We start from the raw sequence: 22920 nt of genomic DNA on the forward strand, positions 1-22920 counted from the left end.
TATAGCGGAATCTCGTTACAAGATATTTGTATGGCGGCAGGCTGGGCCTCCCCGTCTACATTTATAAGGTTCTATAACCTAGAGGTTCCTGCGTTGCAGGCTAAACTGCTCTCGGTCTAAAGACCAGGTATGGTGTTCCTGCCCCGCACTGCGGCCCAGGTCACTAAAATGTTTTAAGCATCACTCACTGACAATGTGACCTATGAGCATGCTATTACCCCTCATATATATCTAATATTTACATATATATGTTATTATGCCCTTAGGGCCACTATTATAAAGGGATGATGCTAATTCTAGCCGCTCTCCCTGTATACTCTTGGTGTAGGCGCTTGTATGCCGTCTGTGTCGGTCCAAGAACACGCACAGCGTCTTACAGGGGTTCCCGTAGCGTCGCTATATCGACGCAGTAGGAGAGAACTCTACGTAAGAGAACGTACTCGGTTACTAACGTAACCTCGGTTCTCTCTAGGAGAGGGAACGAGTACTGCGTCTCATGCCGTGCGTGCCCACGCTGTGTCGCTTCTGTGACGAAAATCGGAGTGGAGACAGCTATGCTTGGTATTTATAGACCTAGGCCACGCCTGTTTCGGCGGGAGATGACGCAGAAGGGCGCGAAGCGCCCTCATTGGTCAGCGTCTCTGGCCTCGCATAGGCTGTGCTTTTCTGGCAGAGCAGCCAATGGGCGCGCGATATTGCTCTGCCTAAGGTTGTATGCTACAGAAAAGCGTTTTACATATTTTACAAAATTAAGGATTAATTTTTTATGCTTCAATCTCGAAAAAGAAATATCTTTCCCGTAGCGTCGCTATATCGACGCAGTAGGAGAGAACTCTCCTAGAGAGAACCGAGGTTACGTTAGTAACCGAGTACGTTTTACATGCATGCAATGTCAAAAAAACACTTTTGTTGTCGTATAATATGCATTTATTTTTACCTGATTTGCTCACCGACTCCCAAATGATTCGTTCAACGACTCATTTTTCCAAACCCCTCCTTTGCGCGACGCTAATCTGCGTTGATTGGTCAGATGACCCAGCAGTGTTTACAGAGATAATACTTATTGTTTAACACGGAGTTCAATTATGCTTTTATCAATTAAATTGTATTATAATAATGATTATAGTCCACTGCTTTATAGTTTGTAGTAAAAAACTAAAAATAAGATAAATAATTTAATGTTATGTTAGCGAGCATAGCCCAGAGTTCATATTGTAAAAGCACAATCAGTCTTCGTTTGCGTTAGCCCGAACATAACGTTTTCACACACACACACAAAAAAAAAAAATGCAGTTACGTTACTACGAGGTATTACTCTATTCTTTAAGACAACTCCGAAAACAACGACAAACACTTCACATATCATTGAAGACCTAAAAACTAAACGGTGCTTACACAACAAACAAATAATAATTTAAGCATGCTACATAAAACATAAAAGCAACAATTATTAATAACACTTACAGGTTGTGATACGGAGGAGGAAGCTGATGCAAATACACTTGGAACTGAACCTTCCTTCAATATCAGCCGTCTCGCGAATACAAGTTTGATTGCATTTAAGTTGGTAAAGCAATCGTCTTCAAAATGGCGCGAACAAAGCACACGGCTCGGACTATACTTCTGTGGTATAGTGAATTGTAGCCACTTAGTCTTCAAATGCTCCTCCTTGGGCAGATTAAAACAGTTTGCTTTTGAGTCGCACTTCAGAACACAGCGTCTCGTCGCCATGATGTTTCCCTGCTGGTCTTGGAGCGCAATAAGTGGGCGTATCGTATTCAAATAACTTGACAAGTTGACGTCATCTAGTCAGAGAAAAAGCTTCGGTCTTCTAACGATTCATAAAAATGACTCAGAGTCGACTCTTACTTTTGAAAGACAATAACTTTATATACGGTGCACTTTCATATTTCAAACTTTGCAGGATGTTTTTGTTCACTTAGATCTATGTTACACACTACATGAAAGGTAAATTTCAAATTCCATAATAGGTGCCCTTTAATTTAATTCGTCTCCAATATAAAGGCCGTGCCGGTCAGACATAACTTGCTGTTATTCCAAACTCCTTTCCCTTGAAGACGCTGATTCAGCCTTCGTGTATTAGGACTCGACTTGAGTACGAAGCCTTCTTCACATTCATATAGTTAGCATGTTACTACATTGCAAATATGGAAACGTTGGACCGAATGAGAGATGCGCGAACCCGACGTCGGTACAGTTTCAGTTTAGATTCAAATAATTTCGCTTAGGCTTGGCGTTTAAAATAGGCTAAATGTTGTTTGTAATAAAGGGCACAATAGGCCATTTTTATATTTTTATTATACGTGGCTACTTATTTTTCATTCTTGTTGTTTTCTGAGTAGGCTACCATTCATTTAAGGATTTGACATATGGGGGAAGTAAAATATGCATAGCCTATATGTTATTAATAGTGTTTACAATGTTCAATTTGTATTTTATTTACCAGTCTATTACACTATTTCTGAATAGGCTAATTTTATTATTAAAATTGCGTGCATCCTTTAGATATAAATTACAGGCCAATACATTTTAATAAAACACAAGGCCTACATCATAAAACTCAGAAGAGTATTTTAATATCTGTTCTCTGTTGTCCACCGCCGCCCTGCCGCCGCCGCCCTGCCACCGCCGCCCTACAGGTTATTACATTATTACATAATAGCGGCTACTTCACGCAATTAGGACAAATGTTTTTGCACATTCGCTTTGCCCAGTGTAGATTGCCTCGCACAGGGTAGACACGATGCATGACACTATACGATTTTGCCTTTTAAAGCACAATCGCAGTGACAAAAAGCAATAGGATATAAATAAATGTAATGTAGAATACCAAATATAAGCCCAAATGTATAAATACAAAAACATTTGTCCTAATTGCGTGAAGTAGGCTAGCCGCTGCATCAGAAGTGCGGACATCCGTTTATCAATGACTGCCCCGCGTCCAGTACACTATCACGATATGATTTAACCAGCACTAGTCAATAAGCAGGCTACGATCAGAGCCGTTACGAGCACGATTATGCATATAAAGCTAAGCAGACGTCACATAGGGAATGTGTGTTAACATTTCAAACATGCTAGTTTTACATGATTTAAACTGCAGCGGCAGCAGTGAACAGACAGTGCCTATTTGCTTTTGACGCGCTGTGTCGCGCCTCTTGCCGGTGTAGAGACTGTTCATGATGCTCGGCATCTCTGATTATCATAATTCCCTGAGTGTATCCTGATGGAAATATAAAGAGGCCTTAAACTCCAACAATCTTTTGAAAACAGAGTGTTTTTACCACACACAGTTCAGCGCTACTACTGCGCTCCAGTGCTCCTTTCATTTATGCAAGAATCAGTTCCCACTTCCCGCCCCGAGCGTAAAGCCTAACGTGATTGGTTGAAGCGATAACGTGCTACGATTGGCCAGCTCGATGTGGCCGTTATCTGATTGGCTTGAGTAGGCGGTGGGTGGAGTCCACCTATTTGTGGATTTCTCTGCACGTCTGCGCTAGAAGTGTTTCAAAATCCACAAATGCGTGAGGGGATTCACAAATGCACAGGAACCGATTCACAAATAAATGCCAGGCAGAGTTGTGTTTGTAAAATAAGAAAACATGGTAACGCTTTAGATTACAGCCCGGAAAGTACTGCGTAATTACAATGAAATTACAGTGTAACTTTCGGTAATTACAGTGTACCTATAAAGTACTAATGTGTAAGTATAGGGGAACAATATGTAAAGTCTTGGGAATAAAGGGGTAACAACCAGGAAAATACTGCGTAATTAAAACTAAATTACAGTGTAACTTTCGGTAATTACAGTGTACCTATAAAGTACGTACGTGTAAGTATATAGGGAAACAATTTAAAGTTTTGGAATAAAGGGGTAACAACCAGAAGAAAAAAAAAAAAAGTATTTAGGCAAATTATTAAGTATTTTAGAACTACGGGGTACTTATACTATAATACAATCTTACTTTTGGGAGCAATTTAGCGAGTAGGCTACATACACTGCACCTTTTTGTAATAATAGTGTATACAAAATAATACATAAAGGCTTTTTTCAAATTACGGGGTAGCCTATATATCAGTGCATTTATAAAGTAGGCTAATTTGTTTTTATTGCAAAGGTGCACTGATTAAGTTGTTTCAAGGCAAGTAAAACTATTGCAACTTTTTTTTTTTTTTAAATGCTGGGGAAATATACTCTTGTTTCATGTAGTTACAGGGTAAGTATGACATAGCGGGCCGTAAATTAAAGTGGTGCTTCTTACCCTCTTGTTTCTTGTAGTTACAGGGTAAGTATGACATTGCGGGCCGTAAATTAAAGTGGTGCTTCTTACCCTCTTGTTTCATGTAGTTACAGGGTAAGTACAATAAAAACACATGTAAACACACAATCTGATATCACTTGGAAAACTTTATTTGAAAAACAACTTATTTTAAAACGGATTTACAACACTTTCTCTTGCTTGGTTTCCTCCTCCTCTTGTTCCTCTTCTTCTTTCTTTCCACTGATAAATCTTAAGAAGGAATCCCATGTCTCTTGCTTTTCTGTATTATGTGTTAAAAGAAAATACAGTACAGAAATGTCCTCACCATTTACTCATCTTTTACCCTCATGTCATCCGAGATGTATATGAATTTCCTTCTTCAGATTAACACAAATTTTTTTTTTTTGAAAAATATATAATCTCTGTGAATGCATAATGCAAGCCCATGTGTTCCTAAAAGTTGACATCAAACAGCACATACAGCAATAACTAAAGTAATCCATACGACCCCAATGGATGAATCAATGTCTTCTGAAGTGAGACGATAAGTGTTTGTAAGAAAAATACCAAATATTTAAACATTTTAAAGACTATCGCTTCCGTTCCGACCAACTGTCACTTGCGCGTGCATGAGAGGGTTGAGTTCACGCTTGACACGCGTGACGTAAGCGCGCCGAGAAACCGAATGTCGATTTTTTTATTTTTTTATTTTTTATTAATGCTCACAACAAAATACAAACAATAACACATAATAATAATGAAAAACAAACAATACAGAAGAACAGAGATGGCAGTTCTCGCGCGAGTTTCACATCTAACTCCCGCGAGAACGTAATGAACGCGTGAAGCTTCACCAAACACGAAGCCAAGCCGACTCTCATGCACTCGCTGGACGCTGGTGACAGTTGGTCGGTAGCGAAAAGATGAGTAAATTACGAGAACATTTCTGGGTGTACTGTATTTTCTTTTAATACATAATACAGAATAGCAAAAGAATCATTCTTAAGATTAGGCTAATCAGTGGAATGATAGAAAAAGAAGAAGAGGAACAAGAGGAGGAGGAGGAAGTAGGAAGCCATGCAAAAACGTATACTTTCTGTCAGGACTTTAGTATTTGAAATGAAAAGTTGATTTTAAAAAAGGAATAAAGAATAATAAGTGTAATATGTTGTAAATCTTTTTTAAAATAAGTTGTTTTTCAAATAAAGTGCTCACACACACTCCTGCTCACACACACACTCCTGCTCACACACACACACACTCCTGCTCACACACACACTCCTGCTCACACACACACACTCCTGCTCACACACACTCCTGCTCACACACACACACTCCTGCTCACACACTCCTGCGACCTATCAACCCCCTCCTACTTCAACAACCAGCTCCCCCTCCACTTTACTGTTGTGTTATATAGCATATAGCTTTAGTGTTTAATGTATGGTGATATGCTTTAAGATAGTGTGTTGTGTTCTAGGGGTGTAACAATCATAGACATGTATAGAAAGGCTAGATGGCTCAAGGCGGAGTCAGCTGTGTCGTCACTTGGCGGCCATCTTAGGTCAGGAGACTGCGCTGCTGCTGTGGACGGAAGGTGAGTGACATACGCCAATTAAAATGCTCGTAACTTGCTGAATTCTTGACGGATTTACAAACGGTTTGGTTTATTACAAACCTTATTAACGTGGCTATGATTTGTGCTGATGCCGATGTTTAATAAACTCTGTGGCTATAATTTTTCACAAGTATGCAGTTAAATAGCCGCATCCCTGACGTTTATGACACACCAAGCCGTTTTTAAAATCGGTTGAAAATTGAGCAAAATATAGTTATTTCAGTACTACATGCACAATAGACTTTAATGTTATAACTAGGGGTGGGGAAAAAAATCGATTCTTAGATGCATCGCGATGCGGACGTGGACGATTCTGAATCGATTCACAAATGCCAAAAATCGATTTTCAAAAAAAAAAATATATATATATATTTTTACGTAATATTGTAATATTGCCGGAACGCAAAAGACGGAACTCTGAAGCGTGGAAACAATATTGTCAAAGCTTCCACCCGGCTCGGAAAGGGCAAAGCGCATTACACAATCAATCGCAACTTTTATTGCCAAGGATTTGCATCCAGTCGTTGAGAACCAGGGCTCTCGCTCTATGTTGCACACTTTGGAGCCGAGATACAACGTCCCATCTCGGAGATATTTTACAGACACAGCGATCCCCACACTCTACAACAAGACCAAAACCGAAGTCATGGAACCACTGAAGAAAGCGGGTAGGAGCTGTAACATGTGATGCGTGGACATCTGTATTTTATGTTAATAGAGATTCAGAATATGTTGAAGTTTGTTATAATTTGTTATTGTTGTGATTTTTACTGTAGTGAATTTACTGTTGTGAAATGGAAAATCAATAATCGAGAATCGAGAATCGTTAATAATCGAAAATCGACTGTAATCGAATCGGGACTTCAAAATCGTAATCGAATCGGGAAATCAGACAGATTAACCACCCCTAGTTATAACTGGACGAGCGGTCCTGTCCTAAGATGGCCGCCGTGTGACGTCGTCGGGTCCCATTGGCTCTCAGCGCCGGTAAGCCATCTAGCCTTTCTATACATGTCTATGGTAACAATAGCCTATATCGTGTCACAATTTATCGCAATACAAAAATGCAACAATATGTATCGTGGATAGTTCACCCAAAATATTATAGTTATTATTACACAAAATAATACTGTACAGTGAGAAAGTTTTCAGAGTTTTAGTGACAGTACTACATTAAACTACTAATGTTGAATATAGTGTATAATAAACCAATGGAGGAATATTTGTGTGTCCTGATAATGCCAAATGTCTAATGTTACCATATTAACTGACATTATTTTAAATACATTTAGTCTGTGAAGATTGAAAGCATATTTGTCTAAAATAATTATTCTGTATTTTCAGCTTCAGAATCATGAATATTGTTATTCTGGTGTCTCTTATTATCTCTAATATTATTATTATTATATGATTACTTTATACACAGACATAACTGATCACTGCATCCACTAATAGTCAATGGCCATAGTGTTGACAGCATCAGTTAACGTTAACTAACTAGAACACCACCACATGAACTGCCGGGCTTTGTCCCTGTTAATAACGTTACAAATGTTACCGGACTTTACCGAGGCCAAAGAACCGTTAGCCTAATGATAGCCGTTAACGTTAAATTAGCCTGCTTAACTTTATGCTAATCGCTAATGCTTCCAGCTCGAACACCTAGCTAGTTATCAGTTATCAGTAATTTCCCCATCTAAATGTTCACCGTGCTAATTGAACACTCTTACCTCTGTAAAGCCGTCACGATGATTATGATCATCTGCTGTTCTTCTACAATTGCCGTCACCTGGGAAGTACCGGGAAGTACCGCCAGACGGAGTACCGTGACTAAGCCCAGAACGCCCTCTGCTGACGTTTAATCGTAGGCTACACGGACACATGCTTTTCTTACATTCAAAACTACCAAAATGTGAAACACTTCAATAATGAATGAACCAGTCTGCACTCTGCACACTCCACTAGGCTAACTTTAAAGGAATATAAATAATAATAGAAGTTGGTAAACAAACAAATGTGTATTTAAAGTAAAAACATTCTTCAATATGAAGAAGAATTATAAAGGACTTATGCAGCCTACGAGATTTACAGTACTAGTGAATAAAATAGAAGCAGAACTGCAGCAAAACTATATTGCACACTGAATATTAAAACAGAGAATATTGCACAGAATGTGAAGTATTGCACTACAGAGTCCAGTTTCATAACAATGTGTCAGAAGTTACTATCTTGAGGCCATGAGTTACTATCTTGAGGCCACGAGTTATTATCTTGAGGCCACGAGTTACTATCTTGAGGCCATGAGTTACTATCTTGAGGCCACGAGTTATTATCTTGAGGCCATGAGTTATTATCTTGAGGCCATGAGTTATTATCTTGAGGCCACGAGTTACTATCTTGAGGCCACGAGTTACTATCTTGAGGCCATGAGTTACTATCTTGAGGCCACGAGTTACTATCTTGAGGCCATGAGTTACTATCTTGAGGCCACGAGTTATTATCTTGAGGCCATGAGTTATTATCTTGAGGCCACGAGTTACTATCTTGAGGCCACGAGTTACTATCTTGAGGCCACGAGTTACTATCTTGAGGCCATGAGTTACTATCTTGAGGCCACGAGTTATTATCTTGAGGCCATGAGTTATTATCTTGAGGCCATGAGTTATTATCTTGAGGCCACGAGTTACTATCTTGAGGCCACGAGTTATTATCTTGAGGCCACGAGTTATTATCTTGAGGCCACGAGTTACTATCTTGAGGCCACGAGTTATTATCTTGAGGCCACGAGTTACTATCTTGAGGCCACGAGTTACTATCTTGAGGCCACGAGTTATTATCTTGAGGCCATGAGTTATTATCTTGAGGCCACGAGTTATTATCTTGAGGCCACGAGTTATTATCTTGAGGCCACGAGTTATTATCTTGAGGCCACGAGTTACTATCTTGAGGCCACGAGTTACTATCTTGAGGCCACGATTTACTATCCACGAGTTAGATTTTTTTTTTTTTTTTTTTTTTTTTTTACAAAGTGTTTTTTTGTGGTTATAAGTGGTTATATACACACTATTTTATTGGCAGTACGGAAGCCCTGAACCGCAACGTAAAAAAAAAAGTCTGTTAAAAAAAAAAAAAGTCTGTGGAAAAAAAATTGACCATTTTTTTCTAGCATTTCGAGATTAAAGTAAAAATATTTCGAGAATAAAGTCGAAACATTACGAGAATACAGTCTTCCATAGAAGTTGCGTGTGCATTCATAAAGTTGTGTGTGTGTGTGTGTGTGTGTGTGTGTGTGTGTGTGTGTGTGTGTGTGTGTGTGTGTGTGTGTGTGTGTAAATGCACTTGTGCAGTCTAACTGCCTCGGACATATTTACAGAAAATAGCTTTTTACTTTTATCTGGGCTTTCAACTAAAGGAAATTCTACAGGTGCCAATCTACCAACATGCATTACGGCTATAGACCCGTTTATATACTGTCTATGCTATAGACGAGCACACAGACTCCGCCGGAGTGGTCATCACAATCTGGTCCAAACTTTCTGTGGCAGTGTTTGTGTGTGTTTTCGTGCTCGTCTAGAACACCATCTGGGTCGAGAACACCAACAGTGACCGTTCTGTCTCCCTCTTCACCGTAAATACGTTCTGGATACGTTTAAGTGCATCATTAATTCTGTATCCAATCATTTGGCCGGATCCCGTGATTTCCTCAGATATAATAATAACCACTGGTGTTGAGGAGATTCCCTGATATGGTTGTAAAGCGCTTTAGTGTAGGCCTACAGTAGACATATGAAAGCGCTAAATGCCTCATTCATTCATTCATTCATTCATTCATAAAGCTGGAAATCTCCTTTATGAATGAACGAATTGAATGAATGATGGTGACCAGTCTGAAAAATGTTTTCGCCTGCTAGTCTATTACGGGCAGGCGCAGTATATTGTGTTACGTCCTAATGCCATGTTAGATTGGCACCTGAACTTCCTTTAGTTGAAAGCCCAGATAAAAGTAAAAAGCTATTATTTTGTGTAGATCCATCCATGTCCGAGGCAGCTCGACTGCACAAACGCATTTACACTCACTCACACACACACACACGCACACACACACACACACACACACACACACACACACACACACACACACACACACTCACACTCACACACACACCCACACCCACACCCACACCCACGCGCGCGCGTTCAGTGCTTCCGTATGGGTTTGTCTTTAACTTGTCAGTGATCAGCAAGAAATGTCTTCATTTTTAATCATCTTCCCTATTTTCCCCCAAAAGAATAGTTGATATTGTGACGGGGTTAAAGACTGAAACCGGTTTGAAGGGAGACATTTCCTTCAATAAATTAACTGAAATATAAATGGCATTATGGTCAGTCAGTGCTGTTGCTAATATTAATAGATATTATTAATGTTTTACAAATCCACCAATAATCAATTCTGGACTCCTTGAACGGTCTTTACTCCAGGTGTGTTGTATTACATCAAATCTATCCATAAATGCTACAATAATATTTGAATATGAGGAAACTGATTGATGAGGAAAGTAGAGACTGAACAAAAGCGTGTTGAGCGGGAAACCCTCGGCTTGTTTGTAAAGAGGAAACGCGCAGTCATTGGCTAGCAGTCATAGGCACACGTCACACACTAGCCAATCACAAGCCTCTGCATCATCGCGCCACTATGAGCTCGTGACGGTCCAACGCTATAAAGCAGGCGTGTAACAGACAGCAGCATTTCATCCAGCGAGAGAGAGAGAGAAGAAACCACAGCGATGGCCAGAACCAAGCAGACCGCTCGTAAGTCCACCGGCGGCAAAGCCCCGAGGAAGCAGCTCGCGACTAAAGCAGCGCGGAAGAGCGCGCCCGCCACCGGCGGCGTCAAGAAGCCCCATCGGTACCGGCCCGGGACCGTGGCTCTGCGGGAGATCCGCCGCTATCAGAAGTCCACCGAGCTGCTGATCCGCAAACTGCCTTTCCAGCGGCTGGTGAGAGAAATCGCCCAGGACTTCAAGACGGACCTGCGCTTCCAGAGCTCCGCGGTCATGGCCCTGCAGGAGGCCAGCGAGGCTTATCTGGTGGGTCTGTTCGAGGACACCAACCTGTGCGCCATCCACGCCAAGCGGGTCACCATCATGCCCAAGGACATCCAGCTGGCGCGCCGCATCCGCGGAGAGCGCGCCTAAACCCGCCGCCGCTGCTGTGCACGCGCGCCAAACCCCAACGGCTCTTTTAAGAGCCACATCACTTCCTGTAAACGAGACCATTTCCAGTGTAACGCTGAGTATAAAGCGACAGCAGTGTGGGGTTCGAGCTCGCTAAATGCCATCTAACTATGAGGGGGAGCATGCGATAAACGTGGGTTTGTTAAAAAAAATTTATATGATCAGTTTATGGCATTTACACCAGACTGCCAGTGATTAACACAACTAAATGATTCCAATGCGTGTGTGTTCATTAAGAAAAATACAGGTTATAAAGCGTTTTCTAATGACACTTAACAAAACCAGTACGTGAGAGTGAATCTGAACAAGGGTTTCAGATATTGCTCCCTTTGTGCGCACACACACACACAGGTATAAAGAGAATATTATAATAGTTGTCACTATTCATATTTTTACAATAATCAATGTTGTGTGACACTGGATCACAAACCCAGTCTGGAGCCGCACGGGTATATCTGTGGCAATAGCCAACTATACGGATGGGTCAAAGTTATTGATTTTTCTTTTATGCCAAAAATCATTCGGATATTAAGATCATGTTCCATGAAGATATTTAGTAAATGTCCTACCGTAATATATAAAACATGTATTTCTGTGAGTGAATGCAGCACAATCGTGAACATACATGCACAACTTTAAAGGAGATTTTCTAAATGTTTAGATTATTTTGCTCCTCAGATTCCAGATTTTCAATAGTTGTGTCTCGACCAAATATTGTCCTATCCTAACAAACCACACATCGGTGGAGAGATTATTTATTCAGCTTTCACATGGACGTTAGTGTCCCTCTTTACTTTGCTGAGCTTGTACAACAGCGCTATTCATTATCAACCATATTATTGTAAATGACATGATCTGAAACATTATTAATATTTAATATAATAAGAAAATGCTCCTTCAGATTGGGGTGGCGGTTTTAGATGTGTTTGTTTTGATATTATTTTTCAGATTGCTAAATATGATTATAAATATTTTATAAAACACAATGCTAAACAACCTTCACTGCTAAACGTGGTCTACAAACTGAAGAATTATTCCCGAACTGTACCAGAGCAGAAGTGGAAAAGCAGAAACAAGAACAGGTTTTCCTCAAAGGGCTTTTATTTGCTCCTCCTGCAGTTTGACCCGTTCTACAGTGTAATGACCAATGAAGTTCTGAGGAAAAGCTGCTTTTAACGGTCTGACTGTTGACCTCTTTCCCCCAAAACTCCTTCGGTGTGTTTATAAGGGGGTAAATTCATTTAACCGCTTATTTTTATTCAAATATCACGCAAATCTATAAATAAAAAGAGCGGGAAATGAAACAAAGGAAACGGTCTCGCTGAAACATGGGGCGGTGGGCGGGGCTATTATTGAACCGCCTGTGATTGGCCCTCGTTCCGCTCATGATGCTTTGGGTTGTCCAATGAGACACGAGTTTATGGGTTTGGCCAATGGAAACAGGCCATCAGAGGGTTAGAGCGTCTCCTGGTAAATTAGCATAGGGCAGTGAATAAAAGCCTCTGTGTCGCAGCTGAGCTCACATTGACTCGTCAGCTTCACGATCACTCCTCATCATGCCGGAACCAGCCAAGTCCGCGCCGAAGAAAGGCTCGAAGAAGGCCGTCACCAAGACCGCCGCGAAGGGAGGAAAGAAGCGCAGGAAGTCCAGGAAGGAGAGCTACGCCATCTACGTCTACAAAGTGCTGAAGCAGGTCCACCCGGACACCGGCATCTCCTCCAAGGCGATGGGCATCATGAACTCTTTCGTCAACGACATCTTCGAGCGCATCGCCGGTGAGGCGTCTCGTCTCGCGCTCTACAACAAGCGCTCCACCATCACGTCGAGGGAGATCCAGACCGCCGTGCGTCTGCTGCTGCCCGGAGAGCTGGCCAAACACGCCGTGTCCGAGGGCACCAAGGCCGTCACCAAGTACACCAGCTCCAAGTAGAGCCGGAGGCTCTCACACACACACAACGGCTCTTTTAAGAGCCACACACTTGCTCCTGAGAAAGAGCTTATGCTTAGATCATGATAAACCGTTATTGTAACATACTAACTTAAGTTTATAGTTTAACAGTTATGTAAGTGTTTATCTCTTTGCGTGGATGTTAACGTATTCTGGGTTACAGTGAATTGGGTCAATCAGCAAAATGTTTAATTCACTAAAATGTGTAAACAACTGCATTTTTTTTTTTTTTTTTACCAAAATAAATGCAGACTTTGCCCAAACTTACAACTGCTTAAATTCTTGATATAAAAGTGAGGATAGGAGCAGGCTTCACTCGATGTATGTTTATAAACTTTAATTACATAATTAGACTTCTTAAAGTAGGAAAGAGGCAAATGAATAAAAGCATTAATGCATATAGTGTGTCCTCTTTCCTAATAAAACAACTACATGTTTTTTACATGGCACATGTTTAAGAACGTACACAACAGCATCATGTATTACAATTATTTTCCACAATCAAATACACAAGTAAATATGATCAAAGATAATAATGTTGGTATTTGATTAAAGGACAAAACAAACTGAAGTTATGAAAAGGTGAAAAGATGAGATCTGAGTGAGTGACAGAAACAGATGAAAACTTGTGTAGGAAAAACTGTCACTTCAATAAACTGAGATCAGATTTTATTATGTGAGTTTTTAATTTAATGTTATTGTAGTGAGTTTGTAAATATGGATAATGTATTTTTTCTGCCACGGAGAGCATTTAGTTTACCGGACAGATATCCATCCGCTGGAAAACAGATCTCCGAGTCAGCCTGACATTAACTGTGAACGTGTGGCTTTCTGCTCTACATATTTATAGAGTTTATATTTAAGTTGTAACGTGAGTTATTTCACATTTGTTACACTTTACAATAAGTCTCACTTGTTAACCCGGTAATGCATTTACTAACATTAACAAAGGTTATTAAACGATGCAAAAAATGTGTTTCTATCCATGTCAGCTCTCAGTGCATTCATGTTAACATACAACTGGATATTAAACATGTGTTAGTAAACTTTGGGATTAACATTAACTAAGGTTAAATATATGCTAGAATTGTCATTCATTGTTAGTTTATGTTAACTATAATGTATAGCTAATGTTAACAAATAACTAGTGTTACTAAAAATATCTGCCAACTCTCATTTACTGAAGCCAATGATGTTTATTTCCTAACACAATCTTATTAAAACTATATTAAGATTTTAAATTAGTTTTACCATTTCTACCAAAATGTAGCCTAATTGTCTTCCCTGAATATTAATGTTGATTATTATTCTGTGTATATTATGATTATCTTTACACTATATCAACTGTTGGACAGCGGCTGGTGGGCGGTGATGCCGGGTTCACTCGTATGCCATGGTGTGTGATGACCACAGAGAGGCCTCGGTTTACCGGCTCAACACGGGCATCTTCAGTGGGAAACCAGTGCGCTGAAATGCTGCCGGCTCACTGAACTGACATCACTTCCTTGAAAGACAAACCTGTTGGTATGTATGACCCGTATGTACAGGCGCTGGCCTATAGACTAAACGCGGGATACACACGGTCATGCATCATCATTTTCACAGATCCACGTTTCTGAAGTTTACACAGAGGTGATAATGGTATCGGCTTCAAAACTTGTCTTTAGAAACCGGTTTCAACAGCCGTGTTCTCAGGCCACCAAACCGCTGCTATCGTGTGAATGAATGGCCAGAACGCAGTAAAAGTTTTCTGTCGTGTAAACGGCACCTAAATTAATAACTAGTGATTTTTACAACGGAAATGAATCAACGCTGAACTTACACTGGACACTGACGTTCTTCTAGATCTGCTGTACAGACCAATCTTTGTTGCTGAGGTCAGACAGATCAGATCCTCAGAAAGTTACTATGCCTGATTTAGAAGAAATTAAGTTTAGAAATGAAGAAATTATTTATTAAGTAGCCTAAACAAATACCATAAAACATCCCCTTGACACACTTCAAAAGTGTGTTAAACTGCTATATAAACTGTAAACTGCTCAAATGTGCTATTTAAGGGTGCGTTCACATCTGTATTCGCTTCATTTCGTCCGGACCAAGGGAGAAAAATTATACTTTGCAGCATTTTCAGGAGTTTTAGTTCTTTTCACCCCACACTGATGCTCTGGTCCGAACCAGCTGATGAAGCGAACCGAAATGCAGTCACGTGACAACATCCACATCACTCGCTGGCCAGATGGGTCTTGAACGTATTTTCATAACTGCACTTCGATTGGTCAGAATTAACAGGGAAATTCCAACAGAACTGCAGTAAACACACCGGAAGTAAACAAAGAGGAGGAAAATCTGCCTTTTTACTGTGAGAGACGGCTGATTGTATCCCTTATCATAGTTTATTATATAGTTTGTCTACACCACTCACAATAACAATAACATTTGAGAATGAAGCGAGGATTTATTGAAAATAACGTTTTAATCAAGCGACAACCTCCCTCTCTCTCTTGACACCAACACAGGAGTGAGTTAAACTGCAGTTCATGGACTGGCCGCTTGGGGCTGCAGAAGTGAGTCAGGTCAGTATCTCCCCCATGTTGAAATGCCCAACTTTACAGCAGAAAAAACATGTTTACAGCCTGGAACTCGAAGTGGTTTTGGTCTATACAGCTAATTTTGCCCTTCATGACAACTGCGAGGGGGGTGACTTTTTTATAACTTATCTGTTTAAATTATATTAAGCATAATGCTGTGGTCATTAGTCAATACTGATGTCAATTCCAATGACTGATACCAGTTGGTCGCCTTCCAAGGCTCCAGAGCTGTAACACAGTTCTGGGTTGCCTTGAGGCGTGCATGACCAGAGGTACACGCCCGACGTGTCTTCAGCCAGTGCTGAAGTGGACGCATGTGAAGCAAGTCCAGCCGAAGCACTGCTGAGGCTGAGGCCATGGCATCCTCTGAAAAGTTTTGAGAGGAGTGACATTGCCAACTTTGAATGATGCCACCAGGCGCTGTATTCGCAGAGCGCGCTGTGCCGTTGACACCGAGTCCAAATCTGTTCCCAGAAAAGAGATTTTCTGGCTGGGGGACAGTGAACTCTTGGTCCAATTGACTTTGAGACCCAAGCCTTCTAGATGGCTGAGTAGTAAAGCCTTGTGCGTCATCAGTTCCGGCTCTGACTGCGCTAGAATTAGCCAGTCGTACAAATAGTTCAGTACTCGCATGCCCCGCTGTCTCAGGGGAGGGAGCGCCGCGTCCATGCACTTCGTAAATGTACGAGGTGCTAAAGACAGGCCGAACGGAAGGACGGTGTACTGATAAGCCTGACCCTCGAAGGCAAATCTCAAGAAAGGCCTGTGACGAGGCGCTATTTGTATCTGAAAATATGCATCCCTCAGATCCACTGAAATAAACCAGTCCCTCTGGCGAATTTGCGTGAGGATTTGTCTGGTCGTGAGCATTCTGAACGCTCGCTTCATAAGAGCTTTGTTCAGACGCCTGAGATCCAGGATGGGTGTGAGACCGCCATCCTTCTTGGGTACTAGGAAGTACCGGCTGTAAAAGCCCGCTTCTCTCTGTGGCAGAGGGACGGTTTCTATGGCCCCTTTTCTCAGCAGATTCGCTATCTCGGCGTGAAGTAGATGCGCTACTTCGCCTTTCACCGTAGTTTTGACCCCGGCTGGAAAGCGCGTGGGTTTGCGAACAAACTGCAGCGAATAGCCTCGCTTTATAATGTCCAACACCCATTCTGACACGCCAGGGATAATTTCCCATGTTTTCGCACGTATGGCTAGGGGTAGAATGCTATCTGGGCACTGGTCGCTGTGTACTAGGGACCCGGAGACCCGATTGGGCTGATACATTGACACTGTGCTTACAGTGTTTATATGGGGCGGCGCACTGTAAACAGCGGCCGGCCGGTTCACACATAACACTCCTGTCGCGGGGATGGGGAGGTGTTTTATTGAAGGGAGCCCTATATGTGTGTGTGACACAGGGCGCACAGTGTTTATTAGTGGGCGCTGAGAAGCGGGCACACTTTTTACACTTAAATCACCCTGGGTGTTTATTGATGGGAGCCCTAAGTGAGTGTGTGTCACTGAACGGGAAGTGTTTATGAGTAGGGGTGAGCACTGAATAGCGGGCACATTTCCTACATTTGAAACACACGCGGCTTGAGAAGCTGGCGGCGGGTGCGCTGTGTTCCGGCCAGGCGGCTGCTTTTTAGAGCGACCTGTCGTGGAACTCGAGCGACTGGGAATGAAGTGTCGCATGGCCTGCAACGTCTTCTGTACCTCCGTGTAGCGCTCAGCAAAGCCTTTTACAGACAGGCCGAAGAGGCCGGAAGGAGACACAGGCGCGTCGAGGAAGGTGGCTCTGTCCTTCATCTCCGACAGCGTGAGCCACAAGTGTCTCTCGGTGACAGTGAGAGACGCCATGCTCCTCCCAATGGCTTGTGCAGCGGACGCTTCTTAGATCCGTGAAGCTCTCAGGATCCGGGCCCGCCTCGTCCATAGAGCGGAGAAGGTTGGCCTGGTAAATTTGAAGCACCGCCATAGAGTGAAGTGCTGAAGCAGCCTGACCAGCGGCGAAGGCGCGATGGCAGAGCAGCCTTAGACTGCCATCCGGCAGACGGCGTGCAAAGGTGCGTTGCCACAGCTTCCTTGACGGGAGGAATGGACTGGTATCCTTTGTCTTTCGCGCCGTCCATAGTGGAAAGCGTCGAAGAGACAGAAGTTCGTAGTCTGGCCGAAAATGGCGCCTTCCAACATTTAGACAGTTCCTCGTGCAGTTCGGGGAGGAAGGGAGCGGGCCTCGAGTGAGGCGTCGAACGGCGTCAGGGGAGGAAGCAGCCGTCAAGCCTGTTGGGCGCAGGCTCTTCGGGCAGCGAACAATCGACGCCGAGGTCCTCCACGGCCTTGGTAAGGAGGCAGAGAAGTTCGGAGTCGACGCTGGCCCGTACTCCACTGGATTCTTGCAGCGAAGCGGCGGGGTCCGGTACGGGGCCCGGCCACTCTTTGCTCCCCGAAGAGAGCAGCTGTCCTCTTCCACGTTGTCCCCATCAAACTCGTCGAGCATGGTGGGAGCGGTGGCGGAAGCCGGGCACTGACCATCCGTGAGCAAAGTGGGAGACTCAGGAAGCGATGCACGCGGCAAGCGATTCCACCGGCGTGCTCTCGCAAACAGGATCACATTCTGGCGGTCTCTGCGAGCGGCACTTCACTTCAACAGAGTGGGCTCGCACATGTACATAAGCACACCGGTCTATACTGAACTCATCGACCCTTATAGCACAGCTCAACCAGGGCAGTTGTTAGAGACTTTAAGACTGAAAGGAGTTTAGCCTGCAGGGCGGGAACTTCCAACAAATGTAGAAGCCTGCCGCCGTACAAATGTCATGAATAGATATCCAAGTCAAGTCAAGTCAAGAATATTTGTATAGCGCTTTTCACAATACATATTGTATCAAAGCAACTTCACAGTATTAAATAAAAAAAATAATAAAACATCCATGTTTTGTAATGCTAATCAATAGTATTATTCATTGATTAATTAAATTGAATATCCCCAACTGAGCAAGCCAACGGCAACAGTGGCAAGGAAATGAAAAACTCCATCAGGTGACCTAATGGTAACCTAAAACTCCATCAGGTGACCTAATGGTGACCTAAAACTCCATCAGGTGACCTAATGGTGACCTAAAACTCCATCAGGTGACCTAATGGAAAAAAAAAAAAAACTTGGGAGAAGCCAGGCTCAGTCGGGGGCCAGTTCTCCTCTGGCGGTTATGAACTAGAGGCCGGATTTAACTGTAAGATTAAAACATTTATATGAATGCCTGGTTAAAGAGATGCGTCTTTAATCTAGTTCTGAACTGGGAGAGCGAGTCTGAGCAACGAACAGTATCAGGAAGGCTATTCCAGAGTTTTGGAGCTAAATGTGAGAATGCTCTCCCTCCTTTGGTGGACCTAGATATCCTAGATATAACTAGTGTTGTCAAAAGACCCGGTACTTCGGTACCATTTCGGTACTAAAAAAATTAAATGGTTACGGTACCAGCTTTTCTTAAGTACCGGTGGTACCGAAGTATCGGATTAATCCGGTTCTTGATGCCCTGTCTGAACGGTGCACAGTTGCATCCTCTTCATAAACACACTGAGACATGGCGACCGGCGGCGCTGCTAATGCGGTTTCTTTGAATCCACTTGTTGACAAGAAAGGAGGAAAGAGCCGTTCACATAGCGCATTTTTTGTGCGTGCAAATTCGTTTTCCAGTCGCGCCTCTGTTCATGGTTGCATAGCAACGGCAGACGCAACGGGAAAGCACGCGCTTGTGGAAAGGAGAAAGCGGTGCAAACTGTGCTCTCCATGATGACGAGGAAGTATCATCAAAAAATTTATTGATTTCTAGCCCTTGCATTAGCTTTACTACTAGATATATTCATTGAGATGAGAAATAAAAAGCCGCCCTGTACAGCGATGATCAGCTGTTCGGCCGAGCTTTCCATGTTGTTACGGAAAGGCCGCTGGTTTTTGTCTCACTGAATTTGCACGCGCATAAAACGCGATATGTGAACGGCCCCTAAAGTGGTATCGTGTGCGGTTGTATCTAGTTTAAAATGCCTTTTAAATATAAACGCAGTTTTGGATTAAAGGACAGTCAAGTCAAACAAAACACGTTTTATCTCCTGTTTAGTTGGTAACATAACAATACCATTCATTAACATTACTTAATGCCTTATCTAACATCAACACATTGAGTGAACAATATATTTTTACAACATTAATGTATGTTTGTGAATGTTATTTAATACTAACACTTGACTGTTCATGAACAGATAAAACTTTTGATTTAAAAAATGTATTAGTAGGCTACATTTTTAAATTACCCCAAGGAGAATAATTGCTTCAGTGTATATAACTATTGTTAGGTCGTTTTATCTAATGTTATCTAACAAATGGATATACACTTTAATATATGCAAATTTAATCTAAATTAGCTTTGGTACCGAAATTGGTACCGAGAACCGTGGATTTTCACAGGTATCGGTACGGAATACTGAAATTTTTGTACCGTGACAACACTAGGTATAACCAAAAGCCTTGAATTTAGTGATCTTAAAGAGCGCGATGGATTATAGGGCGATAGAAGATCCGTTAAATAGACTGGAGCTAAGCCGTTTAGGGCTTTATAAGTAAGTAACAATACCTTATAATTAATACAGAACTTTATAGGTAACCAATGTAGTGATGATATCCCGCTGGACCAAGCCCACGAAGAGGCCATGCCTCTGGTGGAGTGAGCCCTGACGCCCAGAGGGCATTGCAGGTCTTTAGACGCATAAGCCGCAGCAATAGCGTCCACTATCCATCTGGATAGGCTATGTTTCAAGGCGGCGAGACCATTGGTGCGCCCACCAAATGAAACGAAACGAAAAGCTGCTGACAGGGCAAAAGAGGTTCGTGTCGACCTCTCTGCCGGATTGAAGCTGAGAGTGAAATGATCTGCGCTCTGAAAGGGGTGCCAAACGCTTTGGGGACATAGCCATGTCTCGGTTTAAGGACGACTTTGTCTCAGTCATTAGGTCCGAACTCGAGACACGCGGCATTAACAGATAACGCGTGCAAGTCGCCCACACGTTTAACTGATGACAGGGCAATCAGAAACGCGGTTTTGAGCGTGAGGTGCTTCAGATCCACAGAGTGTAACGGTTCAAAGGGAAGGGGATTCATCCTCCTGGCTCCTTTAGGGAAGCGGATGATGAGCTCGTTCCTTCATATCGCCTGGCCGCGCGTCGACTCAGTGAACGCTGCGATGGCCGCAACATATACTTTGAGCATGGAGGGGGACCTGCCCATGTCCAACAGCTCTTGAAGGAAGCAAAGCACCCATGAAACCCCACAAACTTGTGGTTCTAAGCCTTTGTCAGTGCACCATTTAGTAAACACAGATCATTTGGACGCATAAAGCCGCCTGGTAGAGGGGGCTCTACACTGCTTGATCGTGTTCACGACCCCTTCTGGCAGAGCAACGGGTATCTGTTGATTATACATGCATGCAGAGACCAGCGCTCTGGATGAGGATGCCAAATCGACCCGCCGGCTTGAGAGAGATCTCTCCTCACCGGGATCGGCCATGGGGCTGAGTCTGACAGCCGCACCAACTCCGAGAACCACGTCTGATTCTCCCATCGGGGGGCTATGAGGAGCACCGGATGGCGCGTTTCCCTGATTCTCCTGATTACCTGTGGTAACATTGAGACCGGGGGGAACGCGTACACCGGGCATCTGGGCCAGGGCGTCCTTGTTCTTCGAAAAGAACCTTGGGCAGTGGGTGTTGTCTTTCGACGCAAATAGGTCGACTTTCGCCCTGCCGAAAAGGCGCCACAGTAATTAGACTGACTGCTGGACAGTTTGTCCGGGCCATCGTTCAGGCGACCGGTCTGCCCTCGAAAAGACCACCCTAACCCAGGCTTGGAGGCGTCCGTCGAGATGACTTTTCGGTACGAGACAACTCCCATTGTCACTCCCAGCTGATACCAGTCGGTCACTATCCAGGGCTCTATCCAGAGTCACTCTGATTGGCGAGCCACCGGCGGCCCAGGCTCGGTGAGGCACACGAGCGTTCAGCCAGCGTTGCAGAGGGTGCATACGCAATAGACCCAGCCGGAGCACTGCTGCAGCCGAAGCCATAAAGCCCAGCATTCTCTGAAACGTTTTCAGGGGGACGACACTGCCTTTCTGGAAAGACGCGGCCAGACGCTGAACACGGCGCGCGCTGTGTTGACAACGAGTCGAGCTCTATTCCCAGAAAAGAGGCTGACTGACGGGGCGGCAGTGAGCTCTTGGTCCAGTTGACCGTGAGACCCAAGCTTTCCAGATGACTGAGTATCACAGTTCTGTGAGACGCGAGTTCCGCCTCTGATTGTGCTAAAATCAGCCAATCATCCAAATAGTTCAGAATTCGCATACCCTGACTTCTCAGGGGAGCGAGAGCCACGTCCATGCACTTTGTAAATATACGGGGTGCTAATGACAGGCCGAACGGCAGGACGGTGTATTGATATACCTGACCATCGAAGGCGAATCTCAAGAATGGCCTGTGACGGGGTATGATCTGGATCTGAAAGTACGCGTCTTTCAGATCAAGAGAAATAAACCAGTCCCTCTGGCGAATTTGCACGAGGATTTGTCTGGTCGTGAGCATTTTGAACGGTCTCCTCATGAGAGCTTTGTTCAAACGTCTCAGATCTAGTATAGGTCTGAGCGTGATGTGGTTTCAATCTTTTTATGAAATCACTTCTCAGAGATCTTTGATGCCAGAAATGTTAGACTTTATTCACAAACAAAGCCGAGCGCCCTTCTGCAGAAAAAGTCGCTCCAGACATGTGGTCAGCTTCACATATATACCCACATCACTTCCAAAAATGGTAATACCTCCTATAGATATTTTTGGGCTGAAGTTTCACACCATGTGACACACACAAATAGAATTATCTGCTGCACCAGCAGCTTGACCTTTCTTCAAGCCCCTAAAAGTGCATCCAAAGTCACACACTCACAAAGGAAATAAATAATAGTGTCTTAATATGTAGCTAAATTACTGATCTTCTAAATAATAAAATCTTCAACAAGCGCCCCGTCCTTCTTGGGTACGAGAAAATAACGGCTGTAAAAGCCTGACTCGCTTATAGAAGGATGTACCGGCTCTGTCGCCCCTTTGCACAGCAGTTTTGCTATTTCTGTGCGAAGTAGGTGTGCTACTTCTGAGTTCATGCTCGTCGTGGTCCGGGCTCGAAAGCGCGGGGGACGGCGATCGAACTGCAGCGAATAGCCCT

At 43.2% G+C, this 22920-nt stretch overlaps 2 protein-coding genes across 2 annotated transcripts; both read left to right on the plus strand.

Annotated features, from left to right (window-relative positions):
* Positions 1–10602: 10602 nt before the first annotated feature.
* LOC306996474 (histone H3.2) lies at positions 10603–11288 on the plus strand. The gene has a single exon (XM_079608993.1). The coding sequence runs from the start codon at positions 10686–10688 to the stop codon at positions 11094–11096; it is 411 nt and encodes a 136-aa protein (XP_079465119.1). The 5' UTR covers positions 10603–10685; the 3' UTR covers positions 11097–11288.
* Positions 11289–12662: 1374 nt separating this feature from the next.
* Positions 12663–14135, plus strand: LOC306996478 (histone H2B-like). Its single transcript, XM_079608997.1, has one exon. The coding sequence runs from the start codon at positions 12692–12694 to the stop codon at positions 13064–13066; it is 375 nt and encodes a 124-aa protein (XP_079465123.1). The 5' UTR covers positions 12663–12691; the 3' UTR covers positions 13067–14135.
* Positions 14136–22920: the final 8785 nt, after the last annotated feature.

Source organism: Phoxinus phoxinus, assembly GCF_949152265.1.
Source record: "Phoxinus phoxinus genome assembly, chromosome: 4".
Lineage (NCBI taxonomy): Eukaryota > Metazoa > Chordata > Actinopteri > Cypriniformes > Leuciscidae > Phoxinus > Phoxinus phoxinus.